At 37.7% G+C, this 16,176-nt stretch overlaps 1 protein-coding gene across 2 annotated transcripts in view; it reads right to left on the bottom strand.

Annotated features, from left to right (window-relative positions):
- Positions 1–16,176, bottom strand: part of CNTNAP5 (contactin associated protein family member 5) — an 825,683-nt gene that overhangs the window by 425,229 nt on the left and 384,278 nt on the right. For both annotated transcript variants that reach the window (XM_032353926.1, XM_032353927.1), the window contains exon 6: positions 13,669–13,853. In XM_032353926.1, the coding sequence (XP_032209817.1) occupies positions 13,669–13,853 (185 nt within the window). The remainder of the gene's footprint in view (positions 1–13,668; positions 13,854–16,176) is intronic.

Raw genomic sequence — 16,176 nt, 5'->3', positions numbered from 1 at the left:
ATAGTTCATTCATGCATTCACCTACTAAAGGACAGCACGGTTGCTTCCAAGTTTTGGCAACCATGCATAAAGCTGCTGCAAACATCCCTATGCAGCTTTTGTGAGGACATAAGTTCTTAATCATTTTTATAATTTTAAATATACAATGACACTTTTAAAAATGTTGGCAACCCTCCGCAATTTGTAAAAATATTTTTAATGCTCTACTTGCTTGTGACTTAGGAAAATAAGAGTCAACAAAAAAAAAAAAAAAAAAAAAAAGAAAGAAAGAAAATAAGAGTCACAGGGAAATACTTGAAAAAAGAGATAAAGACAAAAACTCTTTTAAATAGCAAAAATTAGTGTTTAAAAGATTTGGGGTAGTATTCTTTTTGCCCTTTTTTTTTTTTTTTTTTTTTTTAGAAGCCAAGTAGTATAGCAAATACTAGAGAATGCTGTCTACTGCAAAATTGTCATTTTCTGTCACACTAAGGACAACAAAAGCTGTTTCTAGCCTGAGTGGGGGACATTTGGAGAAAGTTGGTGGAGACAAGAGTATAATTAGACAGTAGTATAGGCCCTGTTCTTTGATTCTCTGCAAACCTGAAACCTGCTGAGGTTTGGGGGGGATGTTCATATTGATCATAAGACAGATTTTGGAAAATATAGCTATTTCTCCACTCATTCCCCACACAGTGACAGCTATAGTTTTTTAGAGATGTTTCAAGTTCAGCAGGGTCCCACAGCAAAAATTCTCCAGAAGTGAGACAAACTATCAATGTCTGAGGGAAACAATGATACAGAAAGGTCTGAGGGTTCTTCACAATAACCTAGTCACTCTATTATAGTGGGAGGTAGACTGTGGAGGGTCCCCAGCCTATGAGAGCAGGATGCAGGATATGGATGGACTGAGAATGGTAGCTGGATCTGAAGGTCCGAGAGAATCCAAGTGACCAGACCTCAAAGCATGAGCCCATAGCAAGTAACATGGACAGCAGCCACAGAACCCAACACTTTATCCCCAAGTCTCCCCTAGTGCAGGATAATGCACAAGCCCTCCAGCCAGTGATCTGCCCAGGAAAAAGGAAAAAAGGGGGAAGAGGAAACATCAGTACAATCCAATATTTACACAGTGCACTAAATTTTAAACAGGCATTAACTAGTTATCCTTCATTATCAAGGTTAGATTTTTCTGCAGTCAGGGGAAGCAGGGCTGATGAGCATATCAAATTCAGCTGGGGAAAAGAAACAAAATTATGTCTCTGCACATTTGAGTGTGACTGTAAATTTTTGATGTATCTTATATTTTCAAATTTTTCAAATTCAATAATCTGAGGTTATAATTATACTCTTGAATTATAGATAGTTTGTTATCAGATAATTTAGAATGAAAAAAATGCTTCATATATGGATTCCTTTCCTACACATATAGCATCAATTTTTTTCTAAATACTTCATAAACACTGGTATGCTATATTTGTTATATATTTATTAATTTTACATTAATAATTATATTCCTCAAATAATTTGCATTCATATTTTATCTGATTTATCAAAATTGTAAGAATAAAAATTAAAATATTACTCTAAACTATGTTTCTGTCCATCAAGCCATCCATACTAAATTCACTCTTCTGCATGACCTGGGATGGTCAAATTATTTTAGTCATTATTTGCAAAAATTGAATATTGATCATTCTCAAGCTATTCCACTTAGTTCAGCTGGCATCTGATTGACTGTCTCCCAAGTTTGCAACACTAGGTTTTCTCCTTTAATGCTGTCCATTAGTTCATTCAACTAGCAACATAACTGGAAAACCAGTGATCACTTCCTTGAGTTTGGCTCCTGGGTCTCCATATCCTGGAATTGCCACACAGGCAGCTCATGTAAGGGTAGTGTTAACCAACATCTAATTAGTAAGAATGGACAGTTTTGTTTTGTATTTTGGAGTTATTTTTCGTATTTGATTGATTTTTTAAAAAGATTTTATTTATTTATTTGCCAGGCAGAGATCATAAGTAGGCAGGGAGGCAGGCAGAGAGAGAGGGGAAAGCAGGTTCCCTGCTGAGCAGAGAGCCCGATGTAGGGCTCGATCCCAGGACCTTGAGATCATGACCTGAGCCGAAGGCAGAGGCTTAACCCACTGAGCCACCCAGGTGCCCCAAGTATTTGATTGATATTTTACTTGACATATACATCTGCCAAGTATGGATGTTTTTAATTCAAAATCACACCGATTATTATTTTATGGTGACCTTTATCTTCTGATTTTAATTTTTACTTTCAATCTAATTATTTTTTCCAATTATGCATTTTCTCTAAATTTAGTTGGTATATCTTTGTCCCCAATTCCTTATTTTTATAAAAAAAATAATTTTTGATTATTTCTGCGAAAGTATGTTTCTTGTAAACCATGTGTGTCTGCTGTTTGTTTTTTAGAACAAAGAGACTATTTACCACCTGAGGAAACAGGTAATTCTTAAGTTTATTGTGTAATGTTTACTGTGTTTTGATGTTAACTTGGAAGACAGTCACTGAGATTATCTAGCTTCTCAAACTGTGGCTTTGGATTACTTTCTATGAAGCACAGATTGCTGTTTTGTTTTTTTTTTTCTTTCAACCCCAACTTGTTCTACATCTTGTTTACTTAAACTATTATTATTATTAATAATCAGTATACCCACTTTTTCCACTTCACATTCCTTTTTAAGATATTACATTATGTGCCAGTTTGTTGTGAAATTGCATAAATTTGTAAATCATGTCAGCATTTATCCTCTCCCTTTCCACGGCTAAGTGTTTAAAGGTGATGTTTCAGGAACTTCTCTTATTGGATTCAAACCCAGGTCTGCTTCTGCTTTCTATGGGGACCTGGGAAAAATACCTAACTTCTATGGGATTCATGATCCTCATATTCAAAATGAGGATAGTAATAATACTTATGTCACATAAACAACTGAGCTTGACTGGGTAATGTGAGAATTAAAAACCTTCCCTCACCTGAAGGATGGAGAATGGATCCTAGCATACAGTGTTTGCTGTTAATAAGACTGTTTGCACTGTAGCACCTTCTCAGTTCAGAAGTTCTTCCAAAATTGTATTTTGTGGCATTATATTTATAATTTCTGAATAAAAACATATGGATAGTAAATCTTCTAATATTTTTCAGTCTGAAGGTTGTGATAGTACGTATTGATATTTTATTCAATGGCAGCTCAAGTGAGTGCCTTTTCTTTGTTTGGATTAATAAACAAACCTTCCTCCAAGATTCTACAGAAGCCTCCATCTGGTTTTCAGATTTTCAGAACGCTAGAACTTAATATGCTGAGTGCGCCTTTAAAAAAAAAAAAAAAAAACCATTGGTTTGTTCTAGCTTCCCGTATATATTGGATGGAAAGAAAAAGAAAGAGAGGCCATGCTAGAACTTCATGGTTACTCTCTATATTCAATTTTATTTTCAAATTTAGAAAGACTAGTAATTTTACAGTTGAGTGTAAAAGTCTGTATTGCTCGTTCAGCAGGTAGGGGAGAATACCATCTCAGGTTCATGTTCTGCCTTTTTTTTTTTTTTTTTTTTTTTAATCAGTCATTATTCTAAAAAGTGCTAGTTTTGTTTGGTTTGGTTGGTTTATTTCCTTTATTTCCTGAATTTCTATCCTATTTTTTTCAGTTACTTCAGTTGTATGTCTTTGTACAAATTACTTTTTATTGCCTCACATATCATTATTGTGTTTACAATTCCCCATGTATTTCCTTCAAACTTTAATGAGTGTCGTTGAATTAATCTTTGCTTTCAAGACAAACCTGGCTGAATGCCATGAACCTCTTCATTCACTAATTTTATTGTCTAAGATTCTGATGATATGATCCTGCCCATTCATTCAGACTCCAGCATATTATACCGTGGGACAGATATTGATGATATTGAACAGAGATTATATTTCAGGGTGTATCATCTGCATGATGTTGCCCAAGGGCCTTCAGGATGTGGATCACAGAGCTGTAAACCCAACTTCTGTTAGCTCACGGTCTCATATAACTCTGTACAGTTGTTATAGTGTAAGGGAGCCAAATGCCCTATGCCAGTTCTTTCCAAGTAGTCTTTAGCAATCTCACTTTTTTGTTGTTGTTGTTCAGTTGACATCATCTCAATGATGTCTACCCTGATCAACATATCCAAAATTGCAATCTGTTTCCCCTCATCTTTTTTTTTTAATGATTTTATTTTGTTTTATTTATTTATTTATTTATTTATTTATTTTTATAGAGAGCACATGCACATGCCAGGGTTGGGGCACAGAGGAAAGGGAAGAGATAGAACCTCAAGTAAGCTCCATGCTCAGTATGGAGCCCAATGCAGGGCTCAATCTCATAACCCCACGATCATGACCCGAGCCCAAATAGAATGTCAGATACTTAACCAACTGAGCCACCAAGCTGCCCCTCCCTTCATCTTTGAACTTCCAATCCATAACCTAGATGTATGTTTGTTCTTCTTTCCGTCACATGTGTAATTTATTTACTTGTTATGTTTACTGCTTATGGTTTGTCTCCTCTACGAAAATGTAAGCATCACGAGGGTAGGCATCTTTGTTCTTTGACATATTTGAATTTCCCAACTGCTTAAAATGATGATGATATATAATAGATTCTGAATAAATATTTGTTGAATGTTTTTAAATATCTCTCTAAAAATATTTCTCAAGGACACAGATAATATCTTATTCACTTTTTAATATTTAATGCAAGATGTATGATTCAAACATAATAAATCCAACAAATATTTGTTGAACTGCTTTAAAAAAGAACACTAGCAATTTACTTCTAAATTTGCTTTTGCCTTATTGCCCTTTTGTTTTGGTCAGTTTAGCTGCTTTCTTTGCTTACTTTTCTTGTTTGTTTGGTTATGGCAAATTGCATAGTGTATCTTTCATTGATCTTAGTAGTCAACAAAACCAGGTGTTAGATTGTGAAGTTTCACTCACAGTTTCAGTGTCTTAAGCAACAGAGTCCATCTGGTAATCTGATGGGTCTTCTGGTGTCACAGGTGGGCTCCAACTAGATGACTCCCAGAAGAAAGCCTGCTTTGATGTTAAATGTATGAGGTCCCAGAATCTGCCACTCTCTCTTCCTTTGATCTCATTCCTCTTCTTTGTCTGGAATTTGCTTCTATCTTTTTAAATCTTTGATGTTACTTCCATGGCAATGAGTTCATTCCTCCTTACTGGCTATCCCTCTGGCCCTGTTTAAATTTTGGAGTCTTCCTGTTTAGAAGATTCCTTTTTCTGTCGGACTTGGATTTCTGATATTTTTGAAGTTTCTCATGTGTGAATATTTGTCTCACTTAACATTTGATAGTCCACTTTGTAATGAAAGATGTATGAAAATAGATTCAAACAGCTGTCTTTTTTTTTTTTCGTTCTTTAAAACTTATACTGGCTTTGTGTTTGTTGAGCCATATACAGAGTCCATGGCCTTTATGGAAGAAGAGCCCATCACTGACCTTGGGAATGTTCTCAAAGGTCAATGAGTTTCTGCCATTTCAAATGAAACCAGAAATCCCAATTTTCCTGTGAAATCTCTTGATTTTTAAATATTAGCCCAAATTCAAATAGGTAAAAATGAAAAATATGAAATAGGCCAAGTGAGATAATAGCAGTCCTAACTTTCTCCAGGGTCACAATTTTATGGCTTCTGCTCTACTATTTGACTTGATCAATGACTCAGTTTGAAACTTCTTTGGAATGTTTGATCTCTTTAACTTTAAAAAAGCATATTGTGCATATGATGTCTTATTTTTTGTCTGTATTTTGGGGTCACATATTGAGAGATGGTAATTGGTTACATGTTAACCAAAAGTTACCTCTTCTTCATTGCTTCTATAACCTATTCTTTCACAAATTCCCAGCATCCCCTTATTTCTGGATAAGAAATGTCCTATGTCTCTTTTACAGTGGACAGAAGGTGAGCAATATCTGACCCAGACACAGCCCTGCATTGAAAATGAGGGAACACTGAATGGCATTTATAAAGGCTTATTTATGTATTATTTTAGAGAGAGTGCAGGGGGAGAGGTAGAGGGAGAGGAAGAAAGAAAACCTCAAGCAGACTCCTCACTGAGTATGGAACCCAGCATGGGGCTTGGTTTCATGCCCTTGAGATCATGACATGAGCAGAAACCAAGAGTTAGAAGTTTAACCAACTGAGCCACTCAGGCACCCATAAATGGGTATCTTTTTACACACTCAAAAACATCAGGAGCTAACACAGCCCAGTTGGTTCAACATGTATTTATAATTTGTTCTGTCTGAGTGAACTTACAATAGTTTTACCTTGGGTTTTTATACAATGGGTTAAATTTTGTCTGTTTTAGCACTCAAATGGGGAGCTCATTGGAAATCCTAACTTTAGTATAGGAAGGCACCCAGGCACCCACCAGGCACCCAGGCACCCACCTTTGACCACCTTCCAGTTCCATTCTTCCTCATGGTGCAGTCAAGGAGAAACAGCTATAATAACCTGCTACCACCCGTATAAACCATGATCTTCCTACACAGCGCCCCAGAAATTCTTGCCTAAACCGTTCTGAAAGTGTTTTGAGGTCCTGAATGGCTCTCTCCCCATCTGCCCTCCTCAGGATGGACCACAGAATGACAGGTCTGAGCTGTGGCCAGGTGGCAGCTGTTTACACCATGGACAGGGCTTGACCATCTGGGATGTCACTGGGAAGGTACATTCGTCAAAGCAGGAGAATAGAAGATATTTTATTCAACAGTTTGTCAGCTTATTTGTAACCCTTTAAATATTTAAACTTATGGTATGTGGACCTCAATTTTTACTCTTGCCTCAGGCTCTACACATATTCAACTGTGGCCTGGCTAATTCTATAATACTTTATTGATGTTATAATAATTCAGCCCAAATTCAGCCAGACTCAAGATATCTTATTAGATGATTAAAACCTGCTACCAACTCCACCAATAGCAGCTGAAATAAAATAAGGAGTTTTTTCATTTGTTCTTTTAGTTCATGTTAATAAAAACAAAGATTTTTTTTTTCACTTTGTGATATAATGGTAATACTGAAATACTCCCTTCATCATGTTTTTATTCCAGTTTGCCGTTATAAAATTGGGGAAACACAGAAAAATCCACAAATCACAACAATCTTAAATTTAAAAACAGAAAGAAGAATGGCAGGGATTAATGTGGCTTCAAGTCTTGAATACATGCAGAGGCCAGAATTAGGACCAGAAACAGTGCTTGTATGTTGACAGAGTATCTCATTCTCAGAGGAGTCTAGTCACCAGAGGGATCTCCAGTTGAACCGCTGCACAGATCTGAGCTCAAATCTTGTTTCTGTTCCATAATAGCTACTGGGGTATGGGGATGGGGAGCCACCAACAGTCTCTCTTGCCTTGTTTTTTTTGTAATGTAAGACAATGATTTCCCTCACAAGGTAGCTTTAGAGGTAAAACAAAATCACAAAATATCAACAAAATAGTATTTCATGTTTTCTCCCTTCCAGTTTCTTCCTCTTTATTTCCACTTTGCACCTACTTATTTTCTTTTTCCTTATTTTATTTTCTTTCATTTATTTTCCTCTACATAGGCCTCCTACTTTAGCCTTCAGCTGAGTTTCCAAAGGAAACAGGATCAATAACAATTACACTGCCACATGATCTGGAAAACTGTTTCCTTAGTGATCTGTGGTTATTTTGATCACTAAATAAGTAGTTGTATTATGTCTGGCCAGTCCTTTAATCATGTCTGAGTTCTAAGAGAAGTGTCCTTTAGGCCATGTCAAGTAAGGGTGGTGGCAAGAAGTGGCCTTCAAGCATGGCAGACCTATAAAGAACTTCTTATAGAAACCAAAGTTGGTCATCAATTGTTATGTTTTATAATTACAGAAAGAAACTTCTTTCATTTACTTAACATATATTCATGAACTCCACATTTTGTACCAGACACATTCCTATAAAAATAAAAGTGAAATAAAAATAAAAAAGAAAATGTTAACCCTTATGATGAGCTTGAATGTTATGACTGGCGTGGGGATGAAGAGATAGACAATTAAAAATAAGTAAATTAAATAAAATTCTAAAGTGATAAGTGTTTTTGAAAAAAAAGAACTATGAATAAACACAAATCATAGGTTGTAATTTTAGCAGAAAATATAAGAAATATCTTTAAAGTCACATATTCTTTCTATTGCCTCAGTTTCTCCTTAGAATACTTCTATATGTGGTACAAAATTCAAAATGTTTTTAAAAAGTGGTTACTGTGGGGCACCTGGGTGCCTCAGTTGTTAAGCATCTGCCTTCAGCTCAGGTCATGATCCCAGGGTCCTGGGATCAAACCCCTCATCGGGCCCCCTGCATGGCTGGAAGCCTGATCCTCCCTCCCACTCTCCCTGCTTGTGTTATCTCTCACTGTGTCACTTTCTGTCAAATAAATAAGTAAAATATTTTAAAAAGTAGTTAGTGAAAATTAAGGGTTCCCTCTTCATTGAACTCATTCTCTTATGATCTGCCTTATCTGTCCTTTTAGTCACTTCCGGAGATTTCTGTCTACATGCTGTCTTCTGTCAAGTCCATGCTTTCTTTCTAATCTTAAACACAGACATTCTTATAATGCAGGGCATATTGTTTTTCTTTTCCTTTAGCAATTTATATTAGAAATAGTTCCACATCAGGGTATATAGGGCTGCCTCATTCTTTCTAATGGCTGCATAATACCTCTGTATAGCTTTGTCAAGCACACACACCAAACAAGGTGAGCCCAAAGCCAAGACGTGACCGACCCACCTGTAAAGGTAAAGAAGCCACTTTTAGATTCAGATAGATTGTGACTTACAGAGTCAACAAAGGCAATAGTAGCTAAATACTGCTGCCCACCTGTCCCAAGAACTGAAAAAAATTATGCTTAAAAAAAAAAAAAAAAGAAAAGAAAAAAAAGGAGAGGTCGGATGACCACAATATAAGCTGGGGGGTTTCCTTGTTGCTATAGATCCTACTCTAGTTATTTCAGTCACTAAATAAGCAGTTGTATTATGTCTGTCCTTTAATCATGTATGAGTTCTAAGAGAAGTGTCCTTCAGCTAAGCAATTCTTGATGACACAGCTCTATTCTGAAAGGACAGGGCAAAAGTGCTCATGCCTTATCAGAACCTAGGAGGCAACAAGAGACTGTGTCATGACATCCTCCCAAGGGACAGGTGCGGTGAATGGGAAACAGCCTTGAAGCTTCTAATTGCAGGCCTCCAACTTCTGTTGTTTCAGAAAGATCATAAAGCATGCTGTCAAGACTCAGATCAGCTACTGTGAAAAGCTATGGTTGTGTGGCCCATGTAGATAGTGCGAGGTCATCAGGGCACCTTGGCAGAGCTGTTCCTTTAAAGAGCTTAGCATAATTATATTTTTTTTGTTCATTTGTTTTAAAATATTTATTTATTTATGTAACACAGAGAGAGAGATCACAAGCAGGAAGAGAGGCAGGCAGGGGTGGGGGAAAGCAGGCTCCCTGCTGAGCAGAGAGCCTAATGCGGGGCTCAATCCCAGGACCCTGAGATCATGACCAGAGCCAAAGGCAGACGCTTAACTGACTGAGTCACCCAGGTGCCCCTAGCATAATTCTTAATTAACCCCCTTGTGAAGGACTTTTGGGGAATTTCCACTATTTTATTATTCCTACCATATGTCCTATTACACATATTTCCTATGACCATAAGATAAACTGCTAGAAACAGAACAGTTGGGTTGAAGACCACATGTTTACAATTTTGAAGACATTGTTCTTTTGCTAATGTAATGTTAATTATCATCCCACTAATAATGGATGAAATAGCTCTGGTTTCTCCATACCCATGCCAACATTGTAACGTTTTTAGTTTTTGCAATCTAAGTGAATAATATCATTGTAGCATGAATTTTCATTATTTTTCTTTATGAGTTCAGTTGAGTACCTTTTCATATATTTGAGAGCAATTTGTATTTCTTACATCCATTTTCTTTATTTCTCCTTTAAGTTATCCATTAAGAATTATTTGTAGGAGATTTTTACTTATTAATTGAATTTTGAAATAATTTTCTAAGTTACTGGAGTAGTGATATCACTATATATGTATTCTTATGGAGGATTATGTGGAAGTTTTTAAAAAAAATTATATGGGTATTTTTCATATGTTTTATTTCCAGGCTTCTGAAATTCATGTCAGACTTAGAAGAACCTCCCATTATCCTTGATTAAAAAGTACTATCTCAGGGTACCTGGGTGGCTCAGTGAGTTAAAGCCTCTGCCCTCGGCTTAGGTTATGATCTCAGGGTCCTGGGATTGAGCCCCGCATCAGGCTCTCTGCCCTACGGGGACCCTGCTTCCCACTCTCACTCTCTCCCTGCCTTTCTGCCTTTTGGTGATCTCCGTTTGTCAAATAAATAAGTAAAATCTTTTTTAAAAAAGTACTATCTCATATTTTCCTTAAAATTTTGATAGAACCTACATTTGAAGATATACGTATACATATGCATTTTTAAATGCTTATAGGGTTTAATCTAACCTAGCTTTTTAAACTAAGTATTATTATAATATATATATATATTTTATTTTGTAAAATGCCTTTTCAATATATATGATGTGGTAATATGCAAAATCATGTATTTAAAAAAAATTTTAATAGTTCTGGTGCCTGTAAAATGGCTATATAAACAGGATCACTGAGCACTTTTGATAGGAAAAGAATTAATGGATTATATGAATCTCAGAGAAATGGGCCCTTATTAAGATCCTAAAAATATCTCTTTTCTAAAATCCATCTGCTCCAGACCAGAAGTGAAGCAAATTGCTATAGTCTTTCTCACATGCATTTGGAGAAAATCATATAGGCTGAGTGATGTGAACTAAGATGACATTTCAATGAGAAGCAAAGGATCTACATTCTTTCTGCTTCTTTTGATTGATTGATTGATTGATTTTTGACAGAAGATTCCCAGCCCTAGGTGGGAAGAGAAACAAGCAACTTAATATATCTTAATGTAACAAAAGCCTTCTCCTTTCTTTTTTTCTCACAGACAGGCATGATGTCATTCATTGATATCCATAGATAGTCTAAGATGGAGAGATGAAAGTTACCATGTTTTCTTGAAATTATTAGCTCATAATGTTAACATTTGAAGAGGAATTTTGATTTTCATAATATAATGAACCTTGGTATAAGACTTGAAAGGCATAACTTTAGAACAGCGATGTTCTAAAGGATCATAGGAACCCAACGGCCTGATTTTAGTTTTCCTCCTAGCTGGTGGTATCCAGGGTGCATATGGGCACATACGGTCCCATGACAGAAATCAAATCAATAACCTAGATTCTTATTAATAAACATTGTTACAAAATAATCTCTAGATTTAAATATTTTATTTATCTTTATTCCTGCCAATAGGGTGCTATTATTGCTTCTGGGTAACTGAAATTAAGAGTTTTCATTTCCTGGATTTATACAACTAGTTAGTGGTAAAGTGGCAATTAGAACTCAAGACCCCCATTCTACTGCTCTTTCCTTTACACATAATCTTTAAGGTGAACTTGCAAAGACTGGAGAACTCCAGTTGTTCCAGAAACTGGAACACATAATTCTCATGTTCTAGTATAGTCAATTTCTAATGTCACCTTAGAGTCAATCCGTCTTCTTATATGGTCACTGGGGCAAGCTGGCTGGGCACTCTGGAGGGGCCTGAATTCTCTGAAACAGAGTTTACTTCCAAGGAATTCTCCAAGACATTTCTTTCCTAGGAGACACTTTTTATAAGGCAAAGTGAAATCCAGGCATTTCCTGAAGAAACCTGTTCCAGTTTCATAAATTGAGTGACATCACTGGATTTCATTTCCCTCAAATGTTGACATTCATTTTAATGCCACTCAGCTGTGATCCCATAAACATTCTCTACACAGGAGAGATAGGTAGACATAGGCTTAAAAATAAAGGTTAAATCAGGCAACTGGGAGAATTTTAGAACCATCTCCTAGGCAGGTAGAGTTACAGATGATTTTGTTTTCTATTGTCCTCAAGTTCATGAAAGATATCTCTTTAAATATTATGTGTATTCTTTATGTTTTTTCTTTTTCAATCACTTTCAACCACTTTAAATCACTTAAACCTGACAAAGAGAGATGATTGATATTCATAGATTTCCAGTTATCAGCAAATAAAAAAAAAATCTACCTGGTGTGTTTGAGTCAGAATGGCAAATTCTTTTTTGAAGCTAATGAATGGCATAATTTATCAATAGTATGCTAAGCTAAAGGTAGGATCAAAAGAGGAAATCTTGGGGCTCCTGGGTGGCTCAGTGGGTTAAAGCCTCTGCCTTCGGCTCAGGTCATGATCTCAGGGTCCTGGGATCGAGCCCCGCCTCGGGCTCTCTGCTCAGCGGGGAGCCTACTTCCTTCTCTCTCTCTGCCTGTCTCTCTGCCTGCTTGTGATCTCTCTCTGTCAAATAAATAAATAAAATTAAAAAAAAAAAGAGGAAATCTTTCTTATAGCTCATGATGGTGATTGATAAAAAGTAAGTCAGACACTAATTTTTCAATTATCTATCTCCACCCCTGCTGTTCTAGAATGTACCCCACTGGTGAGTGGAATTGTCAACGAACAGATTTTCCCACCATCTGTCCAGCAATCTCCTCCCTCCACCTGCCCACAAGTCTAAGCTACAGAGTAACTGTTCTAAAATAATACTTTTCAAATGGTAGGGTGTCACCTGGAGGATTTCTAAAACAAATTTTTGAGCTCTTCTCCCAGAGTTTCACATTCAGCAGCTGGAGGGGGGGGGTTGACTATAAATCCCCCAAGGGATGTTAATTGGGCTGACTCCTAAAACAGACATTCAGAATTGCCATGCCACCATCCTGCAAAAAGTCCTATAAATTCTCCAACACAGGAACTCTGTCTCAGCCAACTGTGTACATTTATTGCCTAGAAAAAAAAAGTCTGATACAGAGCAGGGGCATGTTTGTAGAACTGAAGAACTACTTGCAAAGATGGATAACTTTTGTCTGCTAGTTTGCCGAACTTTGTGTCATCTTCTTTGTGTTGTAGTCTCGGTGCATTTCTTGCAGTCATGCAAGAAAGCAAGAAAGAAATGACTCTTCATGTATGCTATCAAAAGTCTGCATAGAAATGAAGGTTAACTACAAGTGCTATAGTGTGCATTTTAGATTCCTTTGGGTTTTATTTATCTCCACTTTTTCTTCAGGAATATGTGACATATAATATTATATTAGTCTAATTGCTGTATTTTTCCAGCTAATTGAAATTGATTTTTGAAAAAAAAAAAGAACAACTGAATATAATGATAAGATTATGCAGTGATACAGGAAGGTGATACAGGAAGGCTACAAGCAGGAAAAAAAAAATTTAAGTGAAAAAGGAGATTTCCTGATTTTAAAATACACACAATTTGCTGAGGTCCCCTTGTTGCCAAGGCACTTCCCCCCCACAAACATTGCTCAGATTGCTTTCTTGGACTCTTCCACTGAAGGCTGTTTGGGCTTAGACAGAGAAGTTGAGCCCAGGGTAAGACTTGCCATGGCCCCCCATCTTCTCTCAATTGATCATTTGTTTGCTGATTTTTTTTTTTTTTTTTTTTTTGACTGATGCTGAGTAAGGCGCCTGGGGACCTGCAGGGAGAGTCCACTCACCTCATAGTCGATGTCTAAGGCATCTGCCTCGCCCTTGGTGCGGAAGTGCTGTGTGTGTCTGTCCACAGAGAAGTTCACCTGCTTGCCAACCCGCTCAATGAGGACCGAGTGCCAGTGTTGATCATCCAGCAGACTTCCCAGGGTGGCTGAAGGTGGGCTGCTGCTGAGCCGAGGTTTGCTGTCATCTGTGAAGGGGAAAGGAAGAGTGGGTGGCATTCGTGCCCAAGGGCACGTGCATGGTAGAATATTCCGCAAGCAACGCCAACTCTCTTTATCCTAAAGGTAGAGAACGACTCTCTCTCTCTCCAGAGCCAGAACCCTATTGGGTTTGTAAAGGAATAACATATTCTGTCCACAGATTTAAGAAACAAATTCTAGGTCAGCTGATATATATACATCCCCTTCTGGATATGAAAGGATATGCTTTCAGAGCATGAACAGTTAAGTAATAAAATGCACCATATCCTAATGTCCATCAATAATATTGAAAACAGGGAATATCACACTTAGAAATAATTCATATTCTTGGTGTTTGAATGGTTCTTGAATGGAGAAAATGAATCTTGACTTATGCTTTGGAGGAAAAGTAAATTCTGGGTAAGTAAAGGGAAGGCAGTGGGCACCGAGTTAGGCAAGTCTGAAGACAAAGGCAAAGGTGAGGAAAGAATCATTTTAGCTGCAATTTTCAAGTGCCTACTATATGAACAGCACTTAAGTTAGAAGCTTATACCCACCATCTTTAATCCCCCAGGGGAAAATTATTATCTGAACTTCGTGAATAAAGAACGTCCAGATCAGTAAGGTTAAGCGCCCATGGCCCAGGGGTGCAGCAAGCATTCAAATCCAGGTCCTCTGACCAGCCTTGTCACTCTGCCTGTGGCATGGGCCATATGCATAGATTCTGTCTAGACTGAAGATGCCCTAAACTTGGCGTGAGAGATTAACCCTAAACTTAGGCTGTGAGAGATTCAGGTGGAGAGGCACATTTTTCTATCAGGCCAGGCTAGTTCTCCCTCCCCTCAGCCCCTCCTCCAATTTTATGGAAGTTCCTGCCAGTACCATTTTGTCAAAAAGATTACAGCATTTTTCCCCCTTCAGAATAGCTCAGATTTAGCCAAATGAAAAGTTAAATGCAATTAATTAAGACTTACGTGTAAACTTTCAAGTTTGTGAATGTTTTATTGTTTGGTCCCCTTAGAAACTGAAAGCTAAATGTCTCCCACTTCTCTCCTAAGATGCGTTTTACCAGAACAGCTCCAACAGTCTGCTCAACAGTGTGGCATTAAGGAGGCAGGAGCTGCCATTTTCCCTGTAGGCTGCTCACTCCCACCTCCATTATGGCCCGATGGCACTGCTTCCTGCACTGAACAACACTTGGTTGCTTCAGACGGGGGTGGTGGAGGGCATCAAACTTATTGTAGATGAAAAATGATAGATGGTGCATTCATTGCTGACTTTTTTCATTATTTATTGAAAAACTTTTAAGTTCTTGCAATTAGTCAAGTTATGCTAATGATTAAAAGTTATTTCTTCTTTTTCTTTCTCCTTCCTCCTTCCCTCTCTCCATCCCTTCCTTTTTTCTCTCCCTGCTTCCTTCTTTCTTCCTTCTTTCCTTGCATAAAAAAGGTACTGGGATAGATAAAGGGGATAAAGGAGTTCAAAGGTACATTCCCCTCCCCCAAAGTCTTTTTTTTTTTAAAGATTTTATTTCTTTATTCGACAGACAAAGATCACAAGTAGGCAGAGAGGCAGGCAGAGAGAGAGGAAGGGAAGCAGGCTCCCTGTGAAGCAGAGAGCCCGATGCGGGGCTCGATCCCAGGACCCTGAGATCATGACCTGAGCCAAAAGCAGAGGCTTTAACCCACTGAGCCACCCAGGCTCCCCCCCACCCCAAAAGTCTTAATGCAGTGGCATATAGTGTTTACTGTTAGGAGCTAAACAAATGCAGGGTAGGGAGTTGTGAAGCTCCCATAGAGCAGTGACAGGTCTGAGATTTGGCAGGAAGAAGGAGCAATAGCACACAGCCAGGAGAAGCCTGTGCCTGTGCCGGAGGTGCAAAGAATCATGCTGGGGGAGTCCATGTAGTGGTTCTGTGACCGTGCCAGCCTGGCTGGTATCATCCAGGACTAGGGCACTAGTGTGTGTGAGGTAACTGCATATTTTATTTACCTTTAAGGAAAGGACATCTGATGAATTAGTAAATCAGATGTCACTAACTCAAATGACTGAGGAAGAGAGGAGAGAGTCTTTAATTTTTTCTGTTGTTTCCTTCCTCTTATATAAAAAAAGATTATTATGGCAACTGCACAAGAATTTGATTAGAAGGCAAGTAAGACTGACAGTAATCTAGATGGGAGACCAAAGAGAGGGCAGGAAGGATGGATAATAAGGTGGTGGCCTCTTTTGGATATTGTCACTTGGATATTGAAAGGGAGGTGATAAAGGGAGACTCCCCTAAAGGTGACCTCTAAGTTTTTTTTGTTTTTTGTTTTGTTACCCCCTTGAGCA

Source organism: Mustela erminea, chromosome 8, assembly GCF_009829155.1.
Source record: "Mustela erminea isolate mMusErm1 chromosome 8, mMusErm1.Pri, whole genome shotgun sequence".
In the NCBI taxonomy this organism is placed as follows: domain Eukaryota; kingdom Metazoa; phylum Chordata; class Mammalia; order Carnivora; family Mustelidae; genus Mustela; species Mustela erminea.
Note: the sequence above shows the minus strand (reverse complement) of the source record. Positions and strands in the feature narration are given on the sequence as shown.